This window comes from Podarcis melisellensis (assembly GCF_964234715.1).
Source record: "Podarcis melisellensis genome assembly, chromosome: 3".
Classification (NCBI taxonomy): domain Eukaryota; kingdom Metazoa; phylum Chordata; class Lepidosauria; order Squamata; family Lacertidae; genus Podarcis; species Podarcis melisellensis.
Genome location: NC_138530.1, coordinates 39,313,242 through 39,340,021, shown reverse-complemented (window position 1 = coordinate 39,340,021; position 26,780 = coordinate 39,313,242). Strand labels below are relative to the sequence as shown.

The 26,780-nt window shown below is 45.1% G+C and overlaps 2 protein-coding genes across 4 annotated transcripts; both read right to left on the bottom strand.

Moving 5' to 3' along the window:
* Nucleotides 1-1,109: 1,109 nt before the first annotated feature.
* On the bottom strand, nt 1,110-10,281 carry LRRC73 (leucine rich repeat containing 73). 3 transcript variants are annotated; one of them, XM_081905706.1, is made up of 6 exons: nt 8,893-10,117; nt 7,956-8,116; nt 5,511-5,633; nt 2,892-2,992; nt 2,477-2,660; nt 1,110-1,652 (listed from the first exon to the last, which is right to left on the bottom strand). In XM_081905706.1, the coding sequence occupies exons 1-6, from the start codon at nt 9,162-9,164 to the stop codon at nt 1,582-1,584; spliced, it is 912 nt and encodes a 303-aa protein (XP_081761832.1). In that variant the 5' UTR covers nt 9,165-10,117; the 3' UTR covers nt 1,110-1,581. The 3 variants fall into 3 exon arrangements, with proteins under 3 accessions (XP_081761832.1, XP_081761834.1, XP_081761833.1); XM_081905708.1 differs by having other exon boundaries at nt 9,942-10,106; XM_081905707.1 differs by lacking the exon at nt 5,511-5,633 and having other exon boundaries at nt 8,893-10,281.
* Nucleotides 10,282-17,151: 6,870 nt separating this feature from the next.
* On the bottom strand, nt 17,152-26,775 carry YIPF3 (Yip1 domain family member 3). Its single transcript, XM_081905675.1, has 9 exons — nt 26,545-26,775; nt 24,594-24,794; nt 23,123-23,229; nt 21,800-21,845; nt 21,380-21,472; nt 21,003-21,134; nt 19,813-19,926; nt 18,586-18,709; nt 17,152-17,601 (listed from the first exon to the last, which is right to left on the bottom strand). The coding sequence occupies exons 1-9, from the start codon at nt 26,638-26,640 to the stop codon at nt 17,480-17,482; spliced, it is 1,035 nt and encodes a 344-aa protein (XP_081761801.1). The 5' UTR covers nt 26,641-26,775; the 3' UTR covers nt 17,152-17,479.
* Nucleotides 26,776-26,780: the final 5 nt, after the last annotated feature.

Here is a 26,780-nt window from a genome sequence, read left to right as displayed (position 1 = left end):
TTGAGTGTCTTAGTACAGTCGTTATGGAACTCAAGGGCATTCACTCCAACTTATTTGGGGAAAATAGTTATTTACGCCAGGGGTCAGCAACCTTTTTCAGCCATGGGCTGGTCTACTGTCCCTCAGACCTTGTGGTAGGCTGGGCTATATTTTTTTTTTGGGGGGGGATGAACGAATTCCTATGCCCCACAAATAACCCAGAGATGCATTTTAAATAAAAGCACACATTCTACTCATGTAAAAACACCAGGCAGGCCCCACGAATAATCCACATATGCATTTTAAATAAAAGGACACATTCTACTCATGTAAAAACACACTGTCAGCGGGCCAGATTGAAAAGGTGATTGGGCCGCATCCGGCCCATGGATCTTAGATTGCCTACCCCTGATTTAGGCTATATAAGGCCTGGTTCACAGGAGCCTTCTGCTAACAGAAATCAGCTTTCTCTTTGTGGGGGTTTTAGACTTAATTATCAAGTGCTAAAGGGACACAGGTGGCGCTGTGGGTTAAAGCCTCAGCGCCTAGGACTTGCCGATCGAAAGGTCGGCGGTTCGAATCCCTGCTGCGGGGTGCGCTCCCGCTGCTCGGTCCCAGCGCCTGCCAACCTAGCAGTTCGAAAGCACCTCCGGGTGCAAGTAGATAAATAGGGACTGCTTACCAGCGGGAAGGTAAACGGCGTTTCCGTGTGCAGCTCTGGCTCGCCAGAGCAGCGATGTCACGCTGGCCATGTGACCCGGAAGTGTCTGCGGACAGCGCTGGCCCCTGGCCTCTTAAGTGAGATGGGCGCACAACCCCAGAGTCTGTCAAGACTGGCCCGTACGGGCAGGGGTACCTTTACCTTTACCTTATCAAGTGCTAAGTTGCTTTCTCAGCCCATTAGAGGCAGCGCAACAAAAAATGTGTTACTATAAGGTTGCATTGTCTTTGTCACAATGCAACCTTATAGTAATACATTGAAGACAGGAGTGCCTGGCGTGCTCTGGTCTGTGGGGTCACAAAGAGTCGGACACGACTAAACGACAACATAAGGTTGCATTATTTCCCTTAGTGAAGCCGCCTTGCTGATGAGTAGTTAGAAAGGAAAGAGCCTCATGGCCACAACTGGGCCATTTCTGTGAACTTTATATAAAATTCTACTTAAGACATAGGTGCAAGCAATAAAAAGTATCTGTTATACATAAATATACACATCTGAATAAATACAGCCTCCCGCAAAGATTAGTCAAGAATGGATGGTGCGACCTAAGAATACAGCAACTGGACAATCACAAGCAACTGACAAGTTGTGTGACACAGACACAGAGATTAACTTGGGTCACGTCCCAGTGTGGAGCTAAAAGTGACTTCAGTAAGACACAGTGTGTGGATCTGCACTCAGGGCAGGTGCAGCAATTACACAGACATTAGGCTTTCACACCCATCTGTTTGCCTAGTGCATACACTCACTTGCAAACACACAAGCACAGTACACATTCACACATGATATATGTGTGAATGCACTTTTTTTTTTTAAATAAACACAGTCTTTCCACATACATGGAAATGATGTTCTCATCAGAGGCAATGGGAGTTTCCTTTTCACATCTCTGTTTCTGCTAGAAGACTTTCTCCAAGGCCCGAAGTTACCAAGACCATCTGGGAACTAGAATCTGTGAAATGGAGAAAAGGTGGTTTTAGCCGATGAACAGGATATGGAGGGGGACAACCGTGATTTGTAGCTGGATCCTAAGCACAGGGCTAGGAAGACTATTATAAAGGAGAACATGAAACGTTAAGTACAATTCAAGAAAGCACCAGCTTGAGTACTCCTGAAGTGAAGCACTTGGCAATTAAATAGATTCATTTTATGCCTAAAGTGTATAGCACAATACTAACCATGTCTACGCAGAAGTGTCTCTTACTGAATTCAGTGGGGCTTACTCCCAGATAAGTGGGATTGCAATTGTAGCTGCAGAACATGACCACATGGAGTCCCATCCCCTCCCTTCCTCCCCAACTCCATGGATTCCTATGTGCTGTTTCTGCAGACAGGCTGTGTGGTTCCACCAGTCTTCCTTAACCTAGTGCCCTCCCTGTTTCCAGCATCTGCCAGTTTGGTCAATGGTCAAGGATGATGAAAGTTCAAATAAGCACCAGGTTGGGGAAGGTAAGGGCTACACAAGCAGGCAGCTCCTCTGTTGTAATTATTGGGCTCCAAGTGCAGTATCAGAACAGCCATTAGGATGTGCTGCCTCTTGATTTAAAGTCTGCACACAACAAAGTTTCCTTTTCCAAAATACACAGTTAAAAAGGAGGCCTGCTAATGTGAAGCTGGATTAAACTCTGTGCTTAGACATCCACAGTTAACTTGCACTAGTATTTTCCTTTAACTCCTGTAATACGGAGACAATGGTAGCTCTCCGCTTGATAGGCACATGAGATGTGCATAATAATAATAATTTATTATTTATACCCCGCCCATCTGACTACTTACTGCTGTGGCAGATCCAGTTGTTCTTCTCTCTTGCCATGACTTCACGAGTCTCCGTCTCGTCGTCTTCCTCACCCTCAGAAAGAAGGTCGGAGATCTGCTGCTGAAGTTCAGGGCTGATGTTGTTCTCTGCCAGGATCAGCGTCCGCAAAGCTGTCGGGTAGTTTTCCACCATATCCAGCAGGATCTGAACAGAACAAGAGTTGAGAGGCTGGTTGGTAAGCAACTCGGCTTAGAGGCAAGGGAACCAAGGAAGGAGAATGCAAAGGGGCTCCAGTCTTCCTGGCAAAAGGCCCCTGAGACAGTGCATTTGGGGAAAGAGTGCATTTGGGGTAGATAAAAGCAGACGACGCTAGTCTGCCCACTTCCATGACTTAGAAGGCGAATGGAAGGCGGCAAAGGACCATGTTCTCCTTACCAAGGCTGATTGGTTGGTGAGTCCCGTTCCTTCCAAGTCCAAAACCTCGAGGGTGCGGCTGGATGCCACAGAAACTGCCAGCATTCCTGCTATTTGGTCACCTAGATGGTAGAAAGTCAGGAGATGTTAGAAGACCTCACAGAGGCCATGTTGCATGCAGCCATTCCAGGAGTGGCAGAATTTGCTGGGCAGTACAACAACCTCAACTCTACCAGCACTTCCCCCTGCCCCCCAAAAATGAATAACCACAGATGCATTCAACAGGTGCAGTTTTCTAATCTCACTCAAAGGTGCTGCACCTGTTTAATATCTGCCTGTTAAAGGCACAAGACACTGGGGGAGAGTGATCACTTTATGAATCTGTTTTGCTGCTGCTGTTGCTTTTCTTTCTCTTCTTAAATTGGCTAAGGGGGGGAAATGGTACCTCTGCACCTGGGGCAGCAGCACATAACCTCTAGGCGAGCTTAGTCTTAATTAGAAGGAATTGCTTCTGGGTCAGAGAAGAAGCCTTCTGCCAAGCTTTAAGGCCTGAGCACCTCTCATTTTGCAGGGTAAACCCTGACAGTGGAAAGGCAGAAAGAAGAAAGGCCTCGCCCCGTTTTGAAAGGGCAGGATTAGGTGGGGTGTGCTGAGGAGCGTCTCACGTTTGCTTCCCTGAGGCAGGAGGGATGGGGAGAGGAGGGAGCTGCCTGGTCTAGTCTCTTCTCTCACCAGCTGCCAATTCTGCTCAGGCAGCGCAGCTGCAGAGAGAGGCGGTTTCCATGGTAACCACTGCTGGGGCTCCTCTCCTCTTTGCTGTATTTGGAAGAAGATGAGGAGGCAAGGGCGGGGGAAGAAGCATGGTCTGACTCCCAAGCCCAGTGGCAGCAGCCTACATGGGGCTGCAAAGATAACATTCGGAGGATGGGTACTGCCACACTGTACACAGGAAGAGGAAGTGCACATAACCTAAGGCCTGTATGGGGGGCTGCTCTTCAGGCCTCCTCAGCTTGGAAGCAAGTCTCATCCCTTGCAGAACATGGTAGGCCGCCATCTTATATTCTCCCAGGCCCAGGCTGGCAATTGTCAGTTTCATTTCGTATTTTGAATAGCCAGGTTCTTTGCTTAGGCCTTTTTTATTTTTTTAAAAAAGTGCAAAGGTGGTACCTCTATTCCAGACAAAGGGGACACTAGTTTACACACATATGCAAACTCTATCAGGAAAAGAAAGGGGTTGTAACTCAAGGGCAGATCACACAGGCTGGCAAACATTCCTGTCTGAAATCTTAGAGAGCTGCTACCTAAGTACAGACCAGGTAGATGGAGCACCTCTCTGACCCTTCAGGTGCCTCTGGACTACAACTCCCATAATCCCTTACCATCAGCCATGTTGGGTGGGCTGATGGGAGTGGAAGTCCAACTTCTGGAGGGTGGCAGATTTCTCATTCTTGGTGCAGATCGAGATAGACCATGGTCTGACTCAGTAAAAAGCAACTTCGGCCCTCTGTGGATGCTAGCTGCCAGTCATTCAGCAACTTCCAAATTGGACCATTGTGAGGCACTCCATGTGAGGCAAGGCCTTCAAAACTGTCCAGAACCTGGAAACAGTGCGAAATACTGCAGCCAGGGTGCTGACAGGTGGAGTGGTGGACTTGGGCACTACTATTATGGTAGCCTGTGTGCCACCCTCATGTTGCCTTCCCAAAGGCAAGTGAGGAGTAGCTCAGCTTTGAGAAGGAGGTGCGAGGGCTCTGGCAAGGTCTAGAACCCTCCCACCTCCTTCCCAAAGCTGGGAAAGTGCTAACTAGGCTTTAGGAAGAGGGGGGACAAGACTCTAGGACTCTATCAGAGCCCTCATGCCTCCTTCCCAAAGCCCAATGCCTTTGAGAGGGCGCCCCCCCCCTCAGCTCAGCACCCAGTGTATGCACTTTTCACACAGCTCTAAATCCACCCGACGGGTGTTTGGTGATTTGATTCCATCATATTGGTTTTCTGTTATCAGAAACTAATCACTGTTGATTAGTTTCAAGCTCGATTCAAGGTGCTAGGGTTGGTTTTAAAAACCCTTAAACAGCTTTGGACCTAGGAGCTGCCTCAAACTCAAGAGGCAAGGCTGCTTTCAACCAGGGTCAGGACCTTCTCTGCTTTGGCACCCAACTATGTGGAATGCTTTGCCAAGCAAGATGTGCTGGGCCCCGTCATAATACTGCAGTTGCAGGCATAGCTTTCGACTGATTAATTCATTTTCTGGTAGCTTAGTATGATGTGGTTGTGGAATGTTAAATTAGCTTTGTGTTTATTTTCAGAGAGTGTGTGCAATATTGGAATGGATACTTGTTTCACAGTGTTTTGTTATTTTCTCTGTTTGCCGCCTTGAGAAATTAAAAAAATACATAAAATAATGAAGAGGAAGGGCTGAGTTGAATTGTGATTGGACTTGTCCTAGATGTGGGCTCTTTAACTATCATTAACCAAGCAACATCCCCACTTGTTTAAGAGAGAGAGAGAGAGAGAGAGAGAGAGAGAGAGAGAGAGAGAGAGAGAGAGAAAGAAAGAAAGAAAGAAAGAAAGAAAGAAAGAAAGAAAGAAAGAAAGAAAGAGACACACATAAGCCACGCACGATATCCATGCTCCTCTCACCCAGTGGGTTGTAGTCCAAGTTCAACACTCGCACCTGGGAACTATGAGCCACTGCAATAGCCAGGCGGCCCCATCCTTTGGCTGTGATGCCAGGGTTAGCACTGAGAGTCAACTCCTTCAAACCTAAGGGAAGCCAAGTGAGTTTACACAGTCACAAGATCTCACTCTTGTATTCAGGATTATAATCAACTGCATATATACTGCCCTTTCCTTCTCCCTGCAGAATCATGGGTGTGGATTAAAATCTCCACTCCGCATTTTACATTTGCTTTAAAATACTACTACTACAGTCATACCTCATGTTATGGACGCTTCAGGTTACGTCTTTTCAGGTTGTGTCCCGCAGCGACCCAGAAGTACCGGAAAGGGTTACTTCCAGGTTTTGCCGCTCGTGCATGCGCAGATACAGCACTTCAGGTTGTGAACGGGCCTTCGGAACAGATCCCGTTTGCAACCAGAGGTACCACTGTACTACTACTAAACAACCCGTGAGCACATTTTAACCACTCTTTTGGGCAAAGTATCAGGATGGTTAAAAGGACAGATTTCTTAAGAACAAACTGTGGGACAGTTGTATGTTAACACAAGTTGTATTCAGAGACATTAAACGTGTAGTTAAATTGTTGTCCTCCACTTTTTTAAAGGCTTCTTGGAGCAGATGTGGCTCAAGTCATTTTGGTGGCTGGCAAAGGAAACTCCAGCAGCACCCACATCCCCAAGGTTGATAAAAATAAAATAAGGGAAAGGAAAACTAATCTGTACCAAGTCATCTTGTGAATGTTTGATTAGAATTTGACATTTTGATGTTTGCCACTCTCAGCTCCTTTGGGAGAAAGGGTGGGACACAAATATAATAAATAACAATTAAATGTTCCTGAATGCCCTGCAGCTTTGGCAGCATTTGATGACATGCTACATTTGCCCATGTGAACACACACTTCAGCTGAGTCTGGTAACTGCAGAATGTTGTGGAAACTGTTCCCAAGATAAGCATTGGGAGAACATGCTGTGCTAATTTTCACATGCTGACAGGATACAAGCACAATAATTTGCATCATACTTACAGAGTTAATTTTCTGTTATGATACTGTCTGAACGATGCCCTCATTTGTCTACACTAGAGATGGGAAACCTTATTATTTTTATTATAAAATATATTACCCGCCCTTCACCAGCAGAATCCAGGGCAGGTTAAAAAAAATAAATCCCTCGAGATGTTGTGGACTTTTTCAAGACCCATCAATCCTAGCCAGCATGGCCAATGGTCACAGATGGGGGGAACTTTAATCCAAGAACGTATGGAGGACAACAAGTTCTTGATCCCTGGCCTACAGTATCTGATCCCTTTCCCTTCAACCACAGAAACAGCAGGTCCCAAACGAGGACAAAGTGCTATCACAAGGACAAGAAGCAAGAAAGCTCTTTAAGGTGAAAGGATGATCTCATGCAAAAAGGCAGAGGGGCAATGTTTCTTTCTAATGGATCATGTTAAACACTGAGGTTCCAAATTTACCAGAATACACACAACAGATCTGCAGTGCCCTTATATTTTTTCCTCCAGATTTTGCTCTTGCAAGCCTAGTGGCATGCTTAATGCAGTAGAGTGGAAGAGGACGGCTGAAAACTCGGTCAAAGTATTATTTTCCAGTCCGCCAGTCTCCAATACTCTTTTCTCAAAAGACTTTTGATTTAGCTCAAGATAATTCCTTCGGCAAAAAATAACCTTTGGTCATATTTCTGAGTAGCGCCAACAGATAAAATTCACAGCAATAGGGCATTTCAGAAAAAGGAAAACGGCTTTTAATGTGACAGCATCAAGTTTTGGTTGCAAAAATAAAATACAAAACAACTGCAAAGCCTACAGATCCTCACACTGACTTAGTGGGAAATGACACTGTTTAGTTCTATAACAGGGCAAAGTATAATTACTTCTATTATGAATACCTTCTCTCCCAGAATGAGAATCCGCTTATTCTTAGCAAGCCACAGATCCTTAGCCGACAGAGTAAATTTCACTATAATTTCACTGTGCTGAAAACTCAGTGCTACAATTTGTCAGGGGGTCTCTTTACTCTCAGAAGAAGAAAAAGAATAGTTTAAAGGGATGTCATGAAGGCAGAGCAGGCTTGTTCTCTGTTGTTCCGGTACCAGCATGCGGAAATTGCAGAAGAGCAAATTTTGGCTAGAATTTAGGAACAGAAACTTCCCCAATGGTTAGAGCTGTTAAACAAAGAACAGGCTGCCATGGGAAGTACTTAAGCGGAGGCTGGACAGCCATCTGTCAGGGATGCCGTGGTTGCATCCTGTATTGCAGATCCTGTACTGAACAGGGAGTGGTCATTACCTCCACAACCGTTCCAACTGTAGAACTGTATGAACCAAGATCTGAAGTCCATTATGAGCTCCAGAGATATACAAGAACTCCACACATCCAGTTTGGCTTACCTGACTTGGCCCCGTCAGGAGGGAGCAGTCCACAGATCAAGTTAATACCTTCATCACCCAGCATGCAGTCCCCCAAGTCCAAGGCCACTAGTGAGGGATGGATGGAGAGTGCTGGGTTCAGAAGAGCCAGACCAGCGTCTGTCAGGGGACTTCCGTGGAGGCTGTGCAAGAATAAATGGTTAGGAATTAAAACTATCGTTCCTCAAGAGTTGTAGTTGATTTCACCCAGCTTAAACTATGACAAAGAAATGCAGTAAATAAGTTAACAGGGGTGATTTATACCAACAACTCTAAAAGACGAAGATTAATTAACGGAGTCTTCGAATCTGTTTTCTTACTCCCCGCTCCCTTTTCTGTCATGGTAGCAGATTCCTTTATCACTATGGTCCCCCCCCCCCCCCCGCGTTTCAGTGTCCTACTCTTCCTTCTGACACAACATACATAGGTTTGCTGCCCTCAGATATACTGGAATTTGGCTTAGGGTAATAAAATGTTGCCCAAATCCAAGTTTCACTGTTTGTGTTTAAGAAGATTAATCTGTGTTGGGTTTGAAATAATCTAGAATGATATCACCATTTTGGATTAGAATCACAACCTTGCCCTCAAATCCCTTTTGGTGTGGGTAACTTTGCACCTAGAGCAAAAGGTTAGTTAAAAGGTGTTAAGGACTAACAGCTCAATTATATATCCATGTCTACTCAGAAGTCAATGGGATTTGCTCCCAGTAAGTGGGGTTTGGACTACACAGATACACTAAACAATTTTGGAAGCCCACCAGCAACAGCTGCAATCCTATGCACACTTACCTGTGAGTAAGATCTATTTAACATAATGGGGCTTACTTTTGAGTAAACATGCATATGAATCGGACTGCAAGACTTCTGCCAGCAGAACTGGGCACCTTTCCTCAAGTCCTACTAAGTAGAGGGCTACTCACAACAAAGACTGGACAGAGCGGTTGGTCTTCAGGGCTTCGGCCAGTTGCTTGACCCGATTGATATTGGAGACAATCCCCAAGTTAAGATTAAGTTGAGCTAAGGAGTGAGATTCTGCGACCCCCCTGCAGATGCGGCCAAAATCTCTGTCGGAAAGCTGACAGCCCCGGAGCGAAAGCAGTTTGATGGAGTTCTCTCTCAGGCTCTCACAGATATCCCGAATCTCGGCACTTGATAAAGTCTCCCCAGAGATCTGGATAGATCCCGGCAACATATTTATATCTTTGTGAATAAAACACTCTCAGCAGCAAGATAATCCGGATTTGTGCAAGCAACGTGCAATCCAGAGCAGTGCAGGGATTGCTTTGCAATCCGGATCAGAAGAGGTAAGGAGCGCGTTAAGGAAATCAGTGGACCGACGGTTGTGCAATCCTGTGCAAACGAAGCTGGAGGCCACGGTGCAATGTTACAATACCCGAATTCAATGTGCTATTCGGCTACAGTACTTCTTGTACGCAGTTCAAATAGGTGCTCCTTAAAGCAGCTTTAAGCGTTGCGCAAGCCGGATCCGCGTAGAAACTTCTATGCGACCCGGATGCATCAAGGTAAATTCTGTGCAACTCCAAATTAAAGCATGTGGAGAACAATAACGGGTACTCTCTAAGATATGTCAAAAGCAGAGTGCTTTCCAGTCCCGAGCAGGGTTGTGAAGAGGGTAAGGTGAGCAGACCGGGATAAGATGGTGTAGGCAGATGCCAGGCAATGTGAAATAACAGGAGCAAGAAATGCAAATCCAAATCGGTGCCAGATCCTTTCTGGAATTTCACACGAATAGAAAAAACCGAGCGTGTGCGCGTGTGTATATTCAGGCTTCTGCGCAATCGGAGAACAAGCCGCCGTGTCCGCCGGGGAAGGGGTGGGGGCGGGCTGCCGTGCCCTCCAGCTTCAATCGTCTATGAACGATCTTCCCCCTTCCCCGGCGCCCTCCTTGCCACCCACAGCAATGCAGCCTCGGTCGCTGAGGCTTGTACTGCCGCTCCTGCCGCCGCACCTGCTCCGCCTTCACTCCCGGGCCCCGGGCAGATCCGACGACTCCCGGGCGCGAGTCCCTCCTCCGGCCGCCGCCGCGCCTGCTCCTCCTCCTCTTAGCGCACCGGCGGCTCCCGCGGCAGCGCCCAGCGCATAGTGCCGGCGGCGGGACGGAGTCGCCAGAGCCGCTGCAGAGACCGGAGCTGCGCTGTCTCCTCCCTCCTTATGCCCCCCGAGTGCGCGTGTGGCGGGGCGGGAGGAGGGAGGGAGGAGGACCCAGCTTTGTTTGGCGCTGCGCCGGTTCCTATGGCCACAGCCAGGCACCGCAGCCTGCGCTCTTGCCAAGCCGGGCCACGCGGCTGCTGCTGCCGCCCCGCCGCCGCCTCCCCAGGCGCGCCGTCCTGCCCCGGGCTCCACCTCCAGGCCCTCCCTGCCGACAGGGGCTGTGCGCGAGGCCGGGGCTGACGGGATTTAATCTAGATCCAGGCGCTCGGTTGGTGGAGGACGCCGGGGCCTGGCGGGGTCCTGGAGACCTCCGCCTTCCCTCTCGGCGAGATGCTTTGCGCCATCTCTTGGATGCGACTGTGCGGCGGATCGTGGGCCGAGCCGCACCCTGGGACCCGGAGCCCCAGACTGACCTTCAAGGGAGTGGGGTCGTGGGGGGTGGGATTGGGACCAGCTTTTTCCCGCTTCCTCGGCAGCGATGAGAGAAATGAACTCTGCAGTTGCTCAGAGGCGCCCTGTTTTGACGGCGCAAGTTCCAGAGCAGGGAATCTGCCGCTTAGAATAGGTTCGGAGGGGGGACTCTCCAAGAGTAAAAGGAGGCATGTCTGTTTTATCTGTCTAGCAGTTTAAGCAGCAGCGGCAGCGGTGGCTGGTAGATGCTTCCCTCTTTCCAGTACCACGTTCCCAAAATGGCTGAGAAGTCAGGCTTGGACATCCCCCGTACCCCTCACGTCCAGGTTCTTATTCCCAGCAAGACCTCTCCTGCAGTCATAAAGACAATTGCCATCACATCTTCTTTTTTTTAATGAAAGCACTCATGGGAATGTTTTTTTCATCTGTAAGTTTTTAATGGATCCGCTCTGTTTATATATAGTTTTAATTATATAAATGTTTAATTGTTTTTAATTATTGTTCTTTAAAAAAGTTTTTAGCTGTTCCTATTTTATCTGTAAAACACTTTCAGTCACCGACAGGGAAGAAAGCAGGAAATACACACATACATTCAACTTGAAGAATGTCATCCAAATAAGTTTATTGTAGGATTTATGCGAGTGGATGAGTGGAACACCCAAAATGATAGCAAAAATAGCCTTTGGTTCTCTGAGTGGCTCTGCTCTGCTCCTGTATTCATGAACTCTACAGGAGCAGCAGCAGCAGCCAAAGGGCAGTACTGTACAGTAGAGGTTTGTACTGCATTAAAGGATTACACATCTCTTAATCTGTGTTTCATTTTACCTCAGCTTTAGGTGTAAGCAGAAATGGAGATGCAAAATAAAGCAAGGTCTGCAACTGAAGGAGCAGGAGTGTTAACCTTTTGTATATGAGTATATCCACCCAGAGCAAGCCAGAAGGACTTCTTACTGCCATTATGGAAAGAGGGAGTTGGGGAGGAACCACTTTGCCTTCCCTCCATTGCTGCTTAGAACAGTCTCCCAGAACACCTGTGTGATCCCAGCTCACTTCGCTTACTTCAGCAGCAGCCTCCCCCAACCGGGTGCTGGTCAGTCCCAGTCAGCTCCTGCCAGCATTCCCAAAACATTTGGAGGGCACCAAGTTGGGGAAGGTGGACCTACAGGTAACTAGGCCCATAATCAAGCCTAAACGTATGTGACTGAGTTGCACATTCTCTGCTTGTTTACTCCTACCTCTACTTCCTTTTCCTGCCTTGTGTCCGATTTTTAACAGCCAGCGCCTCAGGGCAGCCTTTTCTGTAACATTCTATATGCACATACAGTGCTAACTAATTAGCAAACAATTTATACTTCACTTAAGTGCCGCTTGCCATGTAGACTGAAGGAAAGTGAACAGAAGCAGCTTTTTACAGGAACACAGATATGAACACATCTGATTCAGTCCGGGATCTGTTTACAGCTGAATTAGATATTCCTGAAGGGGTTATTAGGGCAGTGAGTACATTCTACTCAGCCACCTTCTGAATAGCTCCATCTGATTAAACCTGGGACGGTTGCATGAAAATCATGTGCTCTTCCAGTGTGCTAAAGTGACAGTGGATGTTGACAGCTGGAGAGGGGCGGGGAAGGAATTTCCTTTAGTGGAATTAATAGTATGGGCCTCGGCTAAATGGATGGGTGCATGAAGGCTCTGTGAGCAATAGATCTCATCAGCCATGCCAAGTCTTGTTGAGTAGCCTATTCTCACTGTTATAATCCTGTATCCTTTCTGTGTTGCTGCTCTTTGTTTTCTTATGGCATTGTGGATGTACATTCATGGTACCATATGAAGACATGGTGACCAGAAGCGTTGAAGTGCCCACAATCAAGAGGAGCTGCAAGTGTGGAGGAAAGCAGTAGGTGTGAATATCTCTGATGACAAGTTCTTTTTTTAGCAATAGTGGTGTTAAGGGATAGGCTGGAAAAAAGAGCCAGGAAACTGAAGTTCCTCTGCTCTGGCAGAAAGTTCAAAGGACAGCAAAGGGTAGGAGGCATTCATCCGCAGTATGCTCAGTGATGCAATTCTCTGCCCTGAGGAGTTTGTGGTCTAAACTAATCTAGCCATGATTTTGCTTTTCCTCAGCTGGAGGGTGGCAGCTGGTATTAAAAAATAGCCTGGCAGGCACAATTTTTACAAAGAAGCTTTGCTTACTTCAGCAAGCATACTGTGCAGGGCTTTTTTGGCTGCAGCTCTCTGCAATTAATTAAATGCTAGGAATGCAGAGGAAAGGAGCATAAACTCCTGCTACTCTCTCCTTCTTCTTGGGCAATGGGTTGTAACATCAAGGGCCCTAGGAGCTTTGTACCAAGGGGGGGGGGTGTGGGCAGGCGGGGAGCAAAGCCCAGAGATAATGGCTAGAACAATAAATGATGAAAATGTTAGTGGGACTGAATGGGGTTGGGACTATTAGCATCATAAGCCATATAAGTAGAGAGCTTTCTACATATAACTAATCTGCTAATGCAGAGTCCAAACTCCAAGCAAAATCCATTTTGTCTTGTAATTAAGGGGGAGAATAAAATAAGGACTTGAGCATTGGTTGCAGGATAAATGAGAAGAATTAGAAGACACAGAAGTAAGAAACACAATATTGGGGAATATAATAGCCGCTTTGCAGTTTGCAATAGATGACCTGGCTTAGGACTTGCATTTCATTTGATTCTCCAAAGGCTGCACACTGTAACCAAAATAAATAGTAGGACAAACCAGAGAAGACTCAGATGACAACCCTGAAGCTTTGACAATATGGTCTGCATAATTGATGTAATAACATCCTATGGCATGAAAGGTAAAGAATATCAGGTGCCTGCAGTTTATCTGGTGATTGAGCACACTCCAAATTATCCAAAGTGCTTCTGCCAGGAAGGTACTGGACTAGGCCTGGTTATATACAGTTTTAAAGATCCAGGGATAAAGGCATGCAAAGAGTTCCAGTCTAGAAATAAAGCAGCTTCATGAGATTTATGGTTCCTCACTAATATATTAATTAGGCCAAGCTGTTCATGATAGGCTTGCATTTCAAACCTTTCCTTCTTTTTTGTAGCTCTTCAGTTGTTGTTGGAACACTTGCCTAGCCGAAAGTATTTGAAGCCAACATAATAAAATTAGGAAAAGGTAGCATAGAGATTTCAGCTTTGAAAAAAACACCTTGATTAATCTTAAGCAATTAAATCCCCACTTCAGATTTTTTTAATGATAACTAATCAGCCTCCATCTGAAAACAGATTGCAGGATGGTTACCAGGGTAAAGCAGTGAGAATGAAGCATCATTTCAGCCCTTTGGACCAGCACATTATTTGAGACATGGATATTACAACTCTGCAGCAAAATCAGTTGCAATTTTCAATTAAATTATGTCTCATTAGAAAGACTGTTATTAGACATAATAGCGTAGGAAAGAGGACTCCAGGGATGTATCCAACTTCTGTTAAGAGGTCATCATTATTGCTTGCTTGCTAACTAACTAACTGCTGACATCTTCCCCTTCATTCCCCACCCTTGCTTTGAAGGTGACAGTTCGTGATATCTTCATTACCAGGCCCATTTCTTGTCTGCTGGGATCTATGGGAGAGCTCATAGAATCATACAATTGAAGAGTTGGAAGGGGCCATGAGGATCATCTCGTCCAGCCTCCTGCAATACAGTAATATTTCACCCAACGTGGAGCTCTGGGTGGAAGCTTCCATCCTATCCATGGAGAGATTCTTGCTGCTGATGGGAGATAAAACAGCTTGGATCTGAACCTTTTGGGATTTTCCTGCTGGTTTTTCCCTCCCCTCCCCCCTCCTTTGTAGTACAGTCCAACATGCTCTATCTACCTCCCTGAAGCTCAGCATTGGAACCCCATAGGGACATGTACTGAGTCCCTACCTGTACTCATTGTATACATGACTGTATTTCATCTGATCCATCCACTGTAATTAATAAGTTTGCAGATATAATGGGTCTAATTACAGGTGGAGATGAATCAGCGTATGGGGGGAGGTTCAAAAATTATCTACATGGTGCTTAGAGAATAACTTGTGCCTAATATTAGCAAGACAAAGGAGATGGTGTTGGACTTTTGGAGGAAGAAAGGGGAACTAGCCCCATTATATATCGGGGGGTTTCTGTGGAGAGAGTCTCTTCCTTTAAATTCCTGGGAGTTTACCTTAGTGAAGACCTCACTTGGAAAAACAATATAACTGAGGTGGTTAGGAAGGCCCAACAGAGACTCAATTTTCTCAGGGTCTTGTGAAAGAACAATGTTAAACAACAATTGATGACCTCCTTCTACCGGTCCACAATAGAAATTGTCCTTATATTGTATCAAGAGTGTGGTACGTTGGCTTGACAGTCATGGACAGAAAGTCTTTACGGAGGGTGGTGAACACAGCACATGATATCATGGGCTGTCCTCTGAGCCTGCTAGATGACATCGCAAGGGATCATTGCATTAGGAGAGCGAGAAAAATTCTCAGGGACGATTCACACCCCGGCCAGCACCTCTTTAATCTTCTACCCTCAGGCAGGAGAAATATAAGTATAATCAGTCGTACCAACAGGCTAAAAAACAGTTTCTATCTGTGGGCTGTTAGGCTGCTGAACAGAAAATAATATAGTGCAGCAGACTTTCGGGGTTGGTGTGTTGTGCGACAAGCACACAGAGTGCAATGGGACTGAGTTGGGGGGAGGGAGGCTCAGTTAATTTCATTGTATACAGGTTGTACATTGGCAATAAAGGTATTATTATTAATTATTATTATTATTATGTTGCATACCACCTGGGAGGGCCCCTGCACCCCCAGGAATGGCTTGGGGAATAAGAGATGTATTGGGACGTTGAGCAGGAAGGTTCTACTAGGCAATCAGGACTCAAGCCGTGATTCTTCAGATCCAAGCCTGTGCAGAGATGAGAATGCAGGGCTATGAACTGTCAGTCTATGTATGTGAGCGAGAGAATTAAACTAAATATTTTGAGTACATACACTCATTCGGATACTTGAGCCCAACCTGCATAGCTGTCCACCTGTCCAATGTGTCAGCCGCTGGGCTTTTGGTATGCAGTATAGGCCATGTGGAAGATACTGCAGCATTTTCCATCCCCCCCCATACCGTTTCCCACATGGCTGGGTTATTTAAAATAAAGAATGTGGTAACCCTCCCATGCAGACATAGTTTCAAATATATGGTGGCAAATCTGGTAAAATTGTTCCAGTTGTTCTGACAGTACCAACTATTATGTTACCGTTTTCACCAATTTCCACAAGTGAGAATGGTTTACCACCATTACAAGTTATATTCCCTCGCTGGCTAAGGTACTTTGTAGGAAACATTGGCCTTATCACATTGAAACCCAGTAATCTGAAAAGGCACTGGAAATTCAGAAGGATTTGTAAGGTTCAATATTCATGATACATCCATTAGTGTTAAGAGTTGCATTTTATTTATACCATTTTTTTCAAAAAAACAGAAACCTTTAATCTTTTTCTTGTTAAATGAATCTCAATTCCTCTTTTCTATATCCCTGATTACGTACTGGCTCCTTAAAAAAAAAGAGAGAATTAGACCAGGGCAGAAAAATAAATGAAAGTGCTTTGTGTTCTAATGGAAATTGTGAATAGAATGTACCATGCCACATGTATCAGCAAATGTAACCTAACTAGTTATGGTAATTATGGTCTAAAAAAGGCTCAACTTTCTGTTATCCAGAGATTAATAGATCTGGATTTTTATCTGAGAATTTCAGCTGTTAAGTCTTGCTCTTCACTATTCCAAAGCAATATTCCTAATTATGTAACTGTGAAGGCTTCACACTTGTCAACATTAACTAATTACAAAGATAGGACAGCATTTAAGTTGACTTGTTTTAATGATCTGCTCTCTGCTTCACTAACTGGCCAATTTAATAAGATTCTGCTAAATGAACATCTTTGTTCCAGTGTAATCAGAGGCTTGTGTCTAAACATGTTATATTCAGAGACCTATTGAAATTAATGGGCCTAAATTAGTCACGTCCATTATTTACAATAATACAACTCAGTAAACGAAATATGTGGGTTATGTCCTTTTGTTCTGCAATTTCTGTAAGGAACCCAGAGAGATTTATTCTGTATTAATATCTCAGAAAAGCCAGCGCCACTGGTATTTCTTTTTAAATGATGACTTTTTCCTTATTATTGAAAAGTAGCTAAATTCTGCCCTTAATTCCTTTCAGGCTCTTATGCAAATTTATCTGTATTCTTAGACTAAATCTCCAGATTTAGGAAGGAGAAAGTGTGGAAGACAGCAGCAGTTGGGAGAGAACACCACATGGACAAGGGGGAATTCAAAGAGGCACAAAGGGTTGACAACTCATATTAATCTGAGGTCTGGACAGGCTCATAGCCTGCCATTGTTTGCATCAACCAAAATCAAATGCTGCTCACTTGAGGGAAGCAACTTGGGCAAATGAAATTATAACCCCATTTTTGGTTGGATTTTAGAACATAGCAGGAGAACAAACAGGACAGAACTATCTTCTCTGCTCTTCTTCATTTATGACGAGGGTCCAATGGAAGAGATTGCTCAGAACAGACATCCATTAAATTTAATTCTTCCCTCAGCAAAGAAGAGGATTACAAGTACACAGGCTAAAGAGACAAGAGCAAGAACAAAGGGTGTATGGAGGAAAGTGAATGAGCTATGCAATCCAAGCTAAGTGGGCCAGAAAAAGAGCTTTGCCCAGTAGAATCTGGCCAAAACTGGACAAATACATCTTCTCTCTCTTCTGCTGCTCTCCGTTTCCAAGGGGAGATCTGCAGATAAAGCCAGGTCCTGCTCCCGTTACTTTGTCCCTTTTCCCAGGTAACAGCAACAGAGTACATGACCTATGTAGAGGCAGGGGGCGCACAGTCTGTAAGGCTATAAGTTTAGTCCAACTGCTTTGGTTGTCATGTTCTGTACCACAGAGGAAACAGCTGGAATGTCTCTGGGAACTCTCTGAAAAGGAGGGATGTTGGGTCCTTCCAACGTGTCCAGGATGCCTGTGAGAAAAGGAACAGGGCTAGTCAATATTAAACGTAGGCTGCACTTACATCAGTTTTGTTTCATATTACTCTTTGCTGATTCACAGCATTAATATCTTCAGCCTCCTATACGCGTGTCTTCCTGGATGTTATTTTTCTCAAGACACATCAAATCTGCAGTTCAGTGAAGCGGTGGGTCTTGAGATGGAACTGTGTATATAGCCAGCTTCCAGAATCATGGTGTAGCTGAGCACTGTGCTCTTCATAGCAGATGGCATTAGGAAAGTATTTTGCTACATGGGCAACATGCCGCAGAGTCACTCTGCCCACCTAGGCAGAGATGGGGCCATGCAAGACTGCTGTCGGTTCAGGCTGAATAAAGTTCAGGATTTGATATGATAAGCCGTACAACTGTTGCAGATCACAAGACGTTGAATGCAAGTGTTAACATAGCAGACTGTACAAAACGTCGACTGTTTCAGTGCACTCTCAAAGCTGCTCGAAAAACAGGCCTCTACCTACCTGATCAAGTTCCGTACTGAGTAACACAAACAGAATCTACTCCCTCTCAGACATTTTAGGGACTCAGAATTCATTGCTTTTATTTATATAACATGAGTGTGTGTATGTGTGTGTCTGAGAGAGAGAGAGAGAGAGAGAGAGAGAGAGAGAGAGAGAGAGACAGACTACTTATTGAGTTTAAATGTCATATACACCTGTGCATTCATCACTTGTGATAAAAGTACCATGTACAGAAGTTTCAGCTCTGAGGGAAAACTATTATGTGTGAAAGGCCTCAAAGAAGGAATGGGGCTCAGACTATATAATTTATGAAATCCAAGTAGTGATCTGCTCACAGGGAGTGGAAGACACGGCATGAAAAAGAGAATCCTTTGGGTGATGTTCTCACAGAGTTCTGAAGCCTTCATTCAGGACGAAAACAACAAACAGCTGGAAGTGTATGCTTCCAAAAACGTACTACCCAACATTGATCTCTCTTACCTTCTACAACCTTGTGATAAGCGAAGTGCAGATAAAGGAGGAAGAGCATGTGCAGGGCAGCAAGTGCTCCACACAAGATGAGTCGTTGGGTATGCCCCACTGTGCGTGACACCAACACAGCAACCTAGGAAAGACAGATCTCATAGGTTTCTCAAACTCTGGCTATAAAACCCAAAGTACAAATGCATAAGGCAACAGAGCTATCATTTCCTATGGCAACATTTCCCACAGAATTCACAGGCCTAAGAGGTACAGGGATGTGTGGTTTGGTTTCACATGGATGAATACACTTTTAAACCTCTCAATTCCTTCTTTAAATATTTCCTATAGCCGTGCCTCCAAGTGCCATCAGAGTTTGGGTATTTAAACCAGATCTCAAGGGCAACATGTCAATGCCAAACTGAGGAAGCAACTGTTGCCAGCTAATGATATGACAAAATGGTGCATGAGGTTAACAGAGGTCTTTGGGAATCCACACACCACTAAACAAGAGCCAGTTCTTATGCGCTGAAATGGAAATGAGATCCTTAGTTTCAAAACACAACATCTTTCAAGTCTCCCGTTACCTATAGCCACAACAGATCCAGGGGGAGAGAGATTCAACCGTGTCAGAAAAGCACTTCCACCACCAGACCTGTGATTCCTTTTGTTAGTATTCTTTATGTATATTTGATGGATGGCTAAAGTAGCCACCATTGTTGTCAGCATCCATCTGCCCCAACAGACAATGGAGTGTGCCTCCAGGGGTGACGGCAAACCACTGTGTTAACATCACCAAAGTGACCTCCTTGGGGTGCAAGTATGGGCAGCGTGCATGGAGATCTTGGGCTGCCCAGACGACAAGACCTTCCCTCCCAGCCTCACTGATGTGGTCCAAAGGAAAGCATAGCAGTATGTTTGGAACCAGCTTGACCTCAGGAGTTGCCAGAAGCAGGCATACAAGGCACCATCCAACCAGAAATAGCCACTATATAATATGGTTTTAATGCTATTCAGTCAACATACTTGGAATGATAGAGGTGCTAATTTTGAAGGAGGCATTCAATGGCTGATGAGTGCATAATACATTAAACATTTCATAACCTAGGGCAGGTATACACAATCTATGGGATGCTAATAGAAAAAAGAGATATAGAAGGAAGTGGGGGTGGGGGGAGAAAATGCAGCTACTAATTCTTCCATATCTCTGAACAACTCCTAAAAACTGATACGCATGCTGTTACTCACCATTCTTAATGTGGAGAGACCGCCAATCACCAGCCAGAAGATATAAAAAAGGGAGTGGAAGTGGATGTTGTAGGTGACAAAGAGGGTGATGCAGTGCCCAAAAAGTCCGTAGCCCTGTGTGTAGGAAGGGAACCCATTAGAGACAAGCGTGAGGGCATGTGGAAACCTCCAAGCAGAAGCAGCAGTATATTCTGACTGCATTTTCTCACACAGCCTAAAGTGCCAGGAGCTGTACAAGTCAATGTACTGCAGCTGAATGCCAGAATTATGCCTGGCGACTAGAGCTATTAGACAAATGTCAGATTATGCCCAAGGCATGTCTGAATATATTATGGGGTTAATCACTACAAAGGCCTGGAGAGTGTTTGGAAGCTAACGAGAATGGCCTAATTTCACAGTCATTGTCCCTTTCCAGTTTATTTAAAGCATTATTTAAAACATCTCTTTAACCAAAGAATATCAATAATAATAATAATAATAATTTATTATTTATACCCCGCCCATCTGGCTGGGCCTCCCCAGCCACTCTGGGCGGCTTCCATAGAAACCAAAAATACAGTAAGAAACCAAAAATACAGTATGAAATAAAAAGCCGCCTCACCACTGCACTCAAATCAACCCCAAAGAAGAGAAAGAGCTGTTGCTCTACACTTGGTGAAGATACAAAGCCAGCTACTAAGAGGGAAATTTACAGTCCTCCTCTTTAGACCACGGCTGGGGAACTTCCAGCCCAAATGCATCATTAGCTTCCCCAGCCTTTCCTATTTGACCCACCAGACCATTTTGGTCAAGCCATGCCCATCTGCCAATCATCTGGTATCATGCATGATGTCAAATGTGTGCATGTAAAAAGGTGGCTGAGCCAATAGGGCCTTTTGAAACACTGTGCACCTGGCTTCTGAAGCACTGGTGCTCAGATGTTTGTCAGGAGTTCAATGCACAGTGGAAAGCTCTTTGCAAGCCCCTGCTTGAGGATTTGATGTCTCAATGGTCAACTGACTATTGGGTCTTCAAAGCGCTGTGTCACCCGATTTCACATGGATGCCAGGTACCTGCCCATCTCCTGCCTAATCGAGCCCATAGAGTTAAAGGAGAGTAAAATTGAGTCCACTGGCTGGATCCAGTTCCCCGCCCCTGCTTTAGACACTCTCGGAGACTGTTAGTTGGTTGGAGAGCTTATTCTTACTTACCAATAGCGACAACATTTGGACCATGGTGATCTGAGCATTGCACAAGTATGCCAGGAAGTAGATGAAGGAGGAGACGCCTATCCAATAACCAAAACAGGTGCCAATTGCTGTACCCATCAATGTGCCTTCCCTCTGTTGAAAAAGCAAGAGAAGCTAGAGGAGCACTCTTTTCAAACTGGAAATGGGACTATCAAGCAGTAATTGCCATGAAACTCAACTGGAGTGAAGTCTGTAGTAGTAATTATTTGCACCTCATACACAGAACTCTCTCTCACCATAGAACGTTTAAGATACTTCAACAGTCCTGTGCAGAAAGTTCAAAAGCTAAATAAGGCTCTGGATAGGAACATGTCAGGAAAACCAGCTCCTTTGCTTACAATGATAGTATCAGATGTCTTCATTCCATGGAGCAAGATGGCCACCAATGTGAAGACCAGCATGAGGGGACCATAAAGTTCACCAGCAATCTTCTATAAAAGAGGAAAGGTGTAAGTGATCAGTTAGGTGGGATTTTAATGACGGATTAATTTGTGAAGAGGAATACAAATGCAGAAAGGGAACAACAAAAGTATGGCCCCACTATGTCTGGAATAGGAATTGCAGTCAACCTGCCCCAAAGAGCTTCTGACCTACTGATTCAACATCCGAGGACACACCAATGCACACCCACACTGGGACATGGGTAGAGTACCTCACCAGCTTTAGAGAGGGGGAAAGTGAAGCAGAGCCCCAACTAAAAGCTCCCTGCTCTTCTGACACAAAAAAATGTAAACCTATTATCTACCACACAAACTCACCTGGGGGAAATTAATCATCTTAACAGGTATCATAGACTCCAACAACCTAAACGAGAACAAGGTGTGCACGAAAGAGTTAATAGCTATGAACAAATGAACAAGCAGTAAGGTCTCTTAGGACAAACATCTCATTTAAAATTCACATGCAGCTCTGCTAGACTAAGAATCAGGCTATAAATTTAAAAAATAAATAAAAATTAACTTATGATGGATCTGATGCTGTAGATCAAAATGTTAATGATGGAAGGCTTCATATCTTAACATACAATAAAAACTTAATGTTGCCATTTTGCAGTTCACTTGGTGTCTGAGTGTGATGACTGACTACTAAAAGCTGCTGGGACATCGTAGTAGCACAGGAGTGTGAGAAGGGAAGTGGAGGAGTGAGACAGAGGTAGGTTGGTGGGTTGTTCAGGTGAGCCATGGGGGAACCATCAGGCAGGACAGGGCAGCTTCCCAGCAACCATCCTCATCTGTCACCACCTCCCTCCTCACTCTCTGCTGCTAAGGATGAAATAGTGTTGCTAGTGAGGCTGGCAGTATGAGCAGGAGGAGGGTGGGTATGATGAGCAGGAGGAGGTCTAAGGAGAGGGAGGGAGGGTGGGTATGATGAGGTCTAAAGGTAGCAGAGGTGGTTGGCAAGGTTCATGGGGAGGGTTGGCGAGGAGAGAGGCAAGAGCATGGGTACACCCCCAGTCTCATTAAACAATCCACACAGCACACCACTAAAATGGATACAAAGCCTGGGGTGGTTGGTAGGTGGGAGATATGTACAACCCTGATCCTGTCTAATTTGCAATGGAAGTAAGAGTTTTTTAATTGTCTTCCTGTGGTTAGTTCAATAGTCACGTACAAGAAAGGGAGCCCAACAGCAGTTTGTGCCTTTTAATAATCAGTGCTGTAAGGACAGATTAAAGGAACTCTGATTTACATTCATTTGATAGGGCACACAAGGCTAAGCAATTTGTTGAACTGATACTACACAGCCCTGTTTTGCTGGTGCACTACCATCAAAAGATTGAAAATGAAAAAGTTCGGAATAAATGGTTTGAGCAATTTCAGCACAGCTAGAAGAATTCTTGAACATCTCCCCCAAAGCTGCATTATAAAAGGCTGGTAAGCAAAACAGATGTGTGGTACGGTACTTGTCTCTATAATCTGAACAGCCACCTTAATAATATCAAAGATGTGGGGTGCCAGGCAACTGCTTTCTTAAATGAATTGTGCTTCTGTTATTAACATAATAAACAGCAGCCTTAGGAAAGCCATTGGTAGACAAAGCAAATCTGGAAAAGTGGAAGGAAGAACCTGCCGTTTGCTTACCTGTTCCGAACCTGGTTTGGCTCAACATCAAAGTAGGGCCTGAGGATATCAATGTTGGCATAGAGATTGAAAGCCTTGGAGGCTTGTCTCTTTCCTGCTTGCCACATCTAGAAAAGAGAGATTGTAAGAAACTGAGCTCTCCTTTCTTGGTTCTGGTGACTAAATTATTGCATTGAATTCTACAGCTTTTGCGCAGGGATCAACATTCATGCCATATTTTAGAATGCACCAAACACCAGTGATCTTTGTAGTTGTGCAACAGAAATTTATGCTGCAATGAAAGTTAAGACAGTAGCTTGGAGCTGTGGGTAGGGACTACCACCTCTGCAATTGAATGCGGAGAAGGCTCAGGCATGTTGCTGATTCTTGCTCAGTTTCTCACGAGGAATGCAAGATTGTGAAATAGAGGGAGCGCCATGCCTGGCCAGACTCAGTGCCAGACACGAAGCCATTGGAGAGTTAACCAGAGAGTCCACAGGTTGAGGACCTTGAGGAGCAGGCAGGGACTCATGGACCAGTGCTGAGGATCCTTTCAAGGGGCCCTGCTGAAGAACCCTTAGAGCTGTCAAAGGAGGAGGTGAAGCTACCCATCAGTTCTTGAGAATGCTGGTGCCAAAAGGGGCAGGTTGAAGAGGAATGACATAGTATGGGTCTTTGGACCCAAAGCCATGGCATGGCTTGTGAAGCATCTACTTGTGAGTCCCATAGAACTCCTTTACTACCAGCAGTTGTGGTTAGGATGTGGTCTAGGAAGCCAAGATATAAGGTCTCCCTCTTGAGCCCCATTGGAAACAATGCAGGTCTTCAACGCCTTTCCCGTGCCTGAACTCCTGTGATATTCAGCTTTGGCTGTTGCCTGACCTTTCCTCTGGATCACATTTTGGAACTAGACTGGTTTCCAGTGCTTGAATTTGGCTTACTTGGCCTGTGCTGCACCTTCAACCCTGATGCCCTTATTGAGTGTTTCACGAAGAGGCTTCTTCCTCTTGGGATTGAGACTCTAGCCCCGGAGGGAATTCCCTGGAGCATGACAGGGGGATATGCAGTTATTTATTTTCATAAAATTTATTTATATACTGCTTGATTGTAAAAAAACACACATGTTAAAGATGTTTACAAGTCTAGCTTATGTTTCTCCAACCAGAAGAGAAATAAACGGTCTGTTTTCTACTGTATGGGTTAAAAGAACAGGAGCTAAATCTAAATTTGGGTAATAGGTTTTTAAAAATCTTGCATGCACTGTCTTGCATGCATATAACAAGGCCTGTGGCCCATGTGCAGGTCACAGAATATATGTTGTCCATCTGAGAAAGACAAATGTGAACACTGAACCCAAGACTATGCTTTGGAAGAAACGCCAATCATTGTCCTTAGAGGATTACAGTCAATGAGCTTGCAGGAACCAGCAGTCTTCTGGGCTTAGAACTTCACAGCAGAGAAGCAAGAACAAACCAATTATAATGCAGCTTACCTGATCAGCTACTTGCCGACCCAACTGACCCTTAAAGCCCTTCATTCCCAAGAACTCGCCATCTTCCTCATCTGCAGCTGCTGCCTCTGCGTCCACTTCTTCTTCTTCCTTCATGCGTTGGTGTATCTCACCCATGTCTTCAAAACTGGAGCCAGATGTATCATCCATATTTTCCATATCAATTACAGCAGAGCCCCCGCCCTGAATAATGCAAAGATATGCAAAGCATTAAAGGTAGCTGGGTGCCATTTTTTGTGCCTAGCTGACAAACAAGGATTACTAAAACGCATCTGCTTTGAAGCGTCAAAATAAATGTTAAGGATAGACAATATGTTAAGGAGTTTAACAATAAAGAGTATTCTTATTGTAAACACCAAATTAAACATGTATTAACAATTTCTGCTAAAAATGTGACATTAACAATGTGTCACTTATGTGAATTGCGTATTAATTCATGCTTATCAAAATAATAAATAAAAAGTGGTGCCAACCCCCCGCCAGCAAATGGTGACTAGACATTCTGTTTGGACGTTCACAACCCAGGTCCCAGGGCTCCTAGCATTTCTATCCCAGTTTCTAACACTGGCTCTCACCTAAACCAGTCTGTACACTACAGTAATTATGGGTGCTTTCACTGCTTAAAGCAAGGCCCTGATGATCAGGAAGCAGGCCTTCTCAGATACAATCCCACACCTCTGGAACGTTCTCAAGGAGCCTCGCCTTGCTCTCACCTTAATATCCTTGTGGCACATTTTACTGAAGTTTTGAATATGTTGTAAGCATAAATATTCATAGGACAACTTAACAAAGCATAAAATGAATGACATTTTACCTAAATAGTGGCACAATTTCCTGATACCTGCTAGTCAAAATTTTACATTTTACAAGATGCTGCTTCCCCACCTCTCCCCTACATTATATATGGGTCCAACTTAAACTTAAGAAAAAACTTTCTGACACTAAGTGCTCTTTGACAGTGGAATGAGCTCCCTCGGGTTTTTAAGCAGTGGTTGAATGGCCATTTGTCATGGATGCTTTAGTGGAGATTCCTGCATTGCAGGGGGTTTGGACCAGAAGACCCTCAGCACTCCTTCCAACTCTACAAGTTTATGATTCTATGACAGAAGCCATAAGTAATACATTGGTAGACCTGGCATCCATGCCTGGAAACTAGAACTGACAGTCAGCTCCTTAAACCGGGATATATAGCTGTCTCTTGAAACTCTTCCTCCCTGAAGTACATTTTGGTAGGATATCTATATCGATATCGATATAGATATATATACATGTATAGATTGCAAAAAAACCAAAAACATTTTGCAGTCCTCCAATACCAGATGTAGCAGTCTCAAATGAACTCAGCAGGGCTTGAGGCAAGCAAGTACCACTTATGGCTGCAATATTAATCCTACTTACCTGGGAGTAAGCCCTACTGAATTCAACAAAACATACTTCTGAGGAAACATGGTTAGGACTGAGGTGTACAGCCCTGACTGACAGCCGCCAGCTATGAAAATAATTACTACTTCTCACTACTTCCCCTAACTTTCAAGTAGAAGACGAGCATTGGAAGCAGGTTGGTGGGTTGTTGTGGTTGGTCTTAATAGACAGACAGATCTCCCTCTTTTGTAATTCTAGCCAAGCGCTGCAGACATAAATGCCACCTATGTGTTCTTTTACTCGGACTGAAGCTGATCTGTGGGGTTGGATCTGACTACAGTTTACCCCATTCCTCATCTAATATTGTAAATTCCATAGCATCTTGGCGGGTTGGTTGATGGCTTTACCCCGAACCGGGGTAAATTCCCACGATTATGTGAAGGGTGGCAGTTACTCCGGGTTAAGTTACTCCGGAACAGGGCAGCAAACGTAACCCGCAGGGTACATACACCATCGCGGATGGGGCTTTATCCTGCACCCCTTTTCTCTCCTCCCTCCCTCCTTCCCATACCTGCATGTTGTCCTCGAAGGCTCCCCACTCCGGCGCCGCCCCAGGACTCCTCGCCCCTCCGGCGCCTGCGGCCGTGGGCACCCCGGGTCCGGACATCTTCCTGCCACCAGTTGCGGGGAGCGAGCAGGCGCCCGCCCTCCTGCCTCACCCCACTAGCGGAGGATACAGGAAACCAGGGCCCCGACTGGAGATACAGGGAGAGGGACCCGGATGTAACGAAGCCAAGGCAACCCTCC